This window comes from Triturus cristatus, chromosome 7 (assembly GCF_964204655.1).
Source record: "Triturus cristatus chromosome 7, aTriCri1.1, whole genome shotgun sequence".
Classification (NCBI taxonomy): Eukaryota; Metazoa; Chordata; class Amphibia; order Caudata; family Salamandridae; genus Triturus; species Triturus cristatus.
In genome coordinates, this window is record NC_140590.1 from 1,810,447,450 (window position 1) to 1,810,451,902 (window position 4,453).

At 40.1% G+C, this 4,453-nt stretch overlaps 1 protein-coding gene across 1 annotated transcript; it reads left to right on the plus strand.

Annotated features, from left to right (window-relative positions):
* The first annotated feature begins 2,823 nt into the window (after nucleotides 1-2,823).
* LOC146813236 (olfactory receptor 2AP1-like) lies at nucleotides 2,824-3,753 on the plus strand. The gene has a single exon (XM_085615327.1). The coding sequence runs from the start codon at nucleotides 2,824-2,826 to the stop codon at nucleotides 3,751-3,753; it is 930 nt and encodes a 309-aa protein (XP_085471453.1).
* Nucleotides 3,754-4,453: the final 700 nt, after the last annotated feature.

Sequence of the window (4,453 nt, forward strand, 5' to 3'; positions counted from 1 at the left end):
AAGTGAACATTTAAATTACCTAAGATAGTAAAATGTGTGAAATGGATACAATTGTCTAACAGTTCATATATAGGTACCAATAATTTTATTTTAGGGCCTGGTGGGCAGCAAATCAGGACGCAATGAAACCTAGTATGGACATCCACTTTCCAATTCAGTGAGAGTTCCTCTGCCTCAGTTAACTCAAAAGTTTCCTTTTTAATCTCTAAGTTGGTTTTATTATTAAGAGTCAGCCACCCTCCCCATTGCCCCACCCTGTCCAACATGGAAGCAATATATCCTAGTGGAAGGGCGGCTACTATATCTGGGTCTGATGAATTATCAGACCATGTTTAGGTTAAGAAGCTGATATCTGGGCTATGTGAGTCCAGATATTGAAAGATTTCAAACTTATGTTTTATAGCAGATCTTGTGTTCAGAATGATGGCAGCTTAGTTCTGTAGTTGTACCAGTTCTTTACCGCGGGTGCAGCCGGGCTTAGAGGGAAACAATTTCCAACAAGACTCCTGAAGTGAGAAAGAGAGCTTACGATTAGTACAATCATAGTTATAGTACATCAAGTTAAAATTAAAAAAGCTTAAATGATGAGTCTTTACCTTCAGGAGGAAACTGTAGAAGGAAGTCTCTGGAATAATTAAAAAAAAGGTCCCGGGATTTTGACCCTGGCCACTGTCCGGACTTCCATAACTGTGCACTCTTGAGCAAAATGTACCTCTCCTGGCACATCTGTCTTCTCATTAATGTTGAAAGCTAAACAATGCTAGTACTCTGCTTATATTTATTTTTCTCTTGATGAAGCATCAGTGATAACTTTCTTGTTTTCATCTTCACTTCTTCCTTCTATGGAGAGAAGTGTTGATTTCTGTCTCTGCTTCTTACATTTATTATTCCTCTGCATCTCTTTGTTCCATTAGCCTTGAATATACAGTTTAAAACTGCAGATAGGCTACAACGGCACGCCTCTCACAAGCTTTAAGGGTCTACTTAAGTGAGTGGCACAATATGTTCTGCAGGCCCACTAAAAACATTGCATTTACTGGCCCTGGGTATAAGGTATACCACTTTACTAGGGACTTATATAAGTAATAAAATATGGCTATCAGGTGTGAGCTAATTTTACCATGTTTTAGGAAGTGAGCACAATTGCTTTAACGTTGATGAGCAGTTGTAAAGTGCACATAAACCTAATGCCAGCGAAAATGAATTGAGAAAAATGAGAGTGAATGCAAAAAGTCTGGGGGAACACCACCCTAAGGCTGAGATTCTTATTAAAAGGAGGTCATAGGCCTTTCAAAAGGGGTTAGCTAAGCTACTAGTGGTAGACCTGCAGACATGTTTACATGGTCACTATAGCGGCTAGCACAATGGGTGTTGAAGTCCATTTGTGACATTTAACTTACAGTTCCTGATTACACCTGTTACCATTTACTAGGGCTGTATAGGCAAGTTTAATATGCCAATTAGATGTATAACAGTTCTATCATGTTGAAAGGAGGAGCACCAGAACTTAATCAATTGTTAGCAGTGGTAAAGTGTGCAGAATTGTACAGCTAGCAAAAATAGGCTAAAAAGAAAACGCAAATAAATCTTTCTTTACTATCATTCAATTCTTCACGCTGCACTCTACTTACAAAGGCCTTTCCTAGTAATGTAATCAGATACCCTATGCAGGTGGAAGAAATGAGTCTAAAGGTATATATTTTCCATACAGGTAAGAAAGCTCATAATCACACCACATCATACAATCTACTCAAAGCATATTACCTTATAATGCATTACACAAAGGTTTAGATTTGTCCAGTCACCATTTCCAATTATGTTTGTTTGGTATGCATGGTGTCCAAACCAACATTGATTATTACTGATGTGCTTTAGCATTTTCAGTGAAAATGTCTCAACAAACATCTGGGGAACTTCAGATATGTTGGCAGTCATCCACTTGGTTGACAGAGGTGGGACCTTCACCGCCCCAGAAGCTTGGCTGCCCTTCCATGTATCTTTAATTATATCCATACACCTTTTTTCAAAACTATACTCACAATAGATCCTGAGATAAAGGTCAGACTTAAATGTCCATCCACCAAATCACATCAGAAACTTTGGGGAAAAGTGGGAAAATGTAGATTGAACATTCTTTTTCTTCCTCTATTCCAAGGAAAATCTCGCCAATTAATTCTACAGGAAGTTAACAGTACATCTCTCCTACCAAGTCTATCACTTGACCTCACATGAACTTTCCATACTTGCCCTGATTGTTTTCATGAACATGTGCCTTTATGCCTCCTCAAGTGAGTCTATTCTCAAGTAATATGCTTTTAAAGTGTCTCTTTGTTTTACTGCCAAGTTGCAGGTTCTACGAAGGGCATGAGAAAATACCTCAAGATAACCCACCATGACTAAATGCAACAAAGAGGAAAGCGATAAAAGAGCCTCCCCTTTAAATTCAAGCAAATCAAACAAGAGGGTTGATGATTTTTCGACTCTAGTGAACTTCCCCATAGCAAAGCTTCCTCACTCATAAACCAGCACAAACTTACAGACCACAAGAGGTGGTAAGGAGTGGTTCAAAAGTGAGCATGCAAGACTTCTCTTGGACAGTGCAGACCAGTTGTTGTCCTAAAAGTCCACTCAGACCCTGCAATGCATTTTAATTTTGGGAGCTGTGCATAGTGAAAAACTTGCAAAGTTTCAAAAGTAAAGTTACAAATGCACACACTAATAGCCAACGGTTACAATGTCTTCTCTTCTCCATTTGTTTTAAACATATGTACACGTTCACATGATTCTAAACATTGTATCACTTACTGTTATTTTTCATTACAGATGGGAAATGAAAATCAAACTTTATGGACAGAATTTATTCTTGTGGGTTTCTCTGATCTTTTGAAATTGCAAGTTCCTATCTTTATTGGATTTCTGCTCTTGTACCTTGTGACCATTTCAGGAAACCTTACTGTTATAGCTGTTATTTACTCAGACTCACATCTCCAAACTCCCATGTATTTTTTCCTTAAAAACCTGTCTTTTCTAGACATCTCTTACACTTCTGTCACTTTTCCTCAAATGCTGACCAGCTACTTTCCTTCCAAAAGAAACATCACTTTTCTGCAATGCCTGCTGCAGGTGTACTTTTTATTTGCCATGATTGCAGTAGAAATGTTTCTGCTGACCATCATGTCTTTTGATCGCTATGCAGCCATCTGTAAACCTTTGCAGTACACACTGATCATGAATAGGTCTATGTGTCTGTGTATGGCCAGCGGTGCCTGGATCCTTGGCTTCTTGGCACCAATACTTTATATTGTTCTTGTATCCAGATTGTCCTTCTGTAAGACTCGAGAAATTAACCATTTCTTCTGTGAAGTCATTGCCCTGCTGAAACTTTCCTGCACCAGCACTCGGCCCATTGAAAGAATGACTTTTATCATGGATGCGATCGTGGTGATATTCTCTTGGGTTTTAATTATAACTTCCTACATCAAAATTATCTCAGCCATCCTGAGAATCAAGAGTAACACTCAGAGATCCAAGGCCTTCTCCACCTGTGCCTCTCACCTCATAGTGGTCATTTTTTATTACGGAGTCATCATGTTTGTCTTCTTCAAACCAGTCTCCATGTACTCAGTGACTGAGAGCAAAAAGTTCTTCTTGTTCTACTCTGGAATGGCCCCATTCTGCAACCCCATGATCTACACTCTTAAAAACAAAGAGTTCAAAGATGCCTTGAAGAGAAGGATGCACAAAAGATTCTAGCATCAGGAGCAAGCAGGATAATTAAATACAATGAAGCATTTATTTACCCTGTGGTCACCTAAAATGCAATCATTTTTGGATACATTAGAAAAAAGAATGGCGTTTTAGATATACTTTCCAATGCAATCTTGATTATACGCAAGTTGTCAAGATATAGTGCCTTTTTACGAGTTTGGCGGTCCCATGGACCAACATATCGGCCGTTGTGGTCAAGGTGGAGAGCTCGGCGGTCTGACTGCCGTAGTACGAGTTGTTGGATTGGCTTTGGGAAGCCTGTTGCTGGACTGCTGAGACTGGTTGTAGACTGCTGGGGTCCCAATCAGGGAAAGGCTGCCACCATAGTGTAGTACGGGGTAATGCACCGCCATTCGTATTACGAGTTGCCTGATCCACAAGCAGACCATGGCTGTTGACCAGTGACAAAGGTTTCAGGGGAGGTACTCACCCCTTCCGTCTTCTTCCAGGCAGATTCTGACTTGGATCCCTGTCTCCAGGTCTCCCCTTCACAACAGGATCTTCACCCAGAGGATTATAACCCTGTGTGCAGCGATATACAGGTGAGTCTATTTTGTACCATGTACCTATTGCCAGGACTGTCCACATATAGGCTGAACCACGGTAATGGGTATATGGTATTTTTCTGCATATGTCATGCATATGTGTGCATCCCACACATATGCAGGTGAAATGCGCACATAGG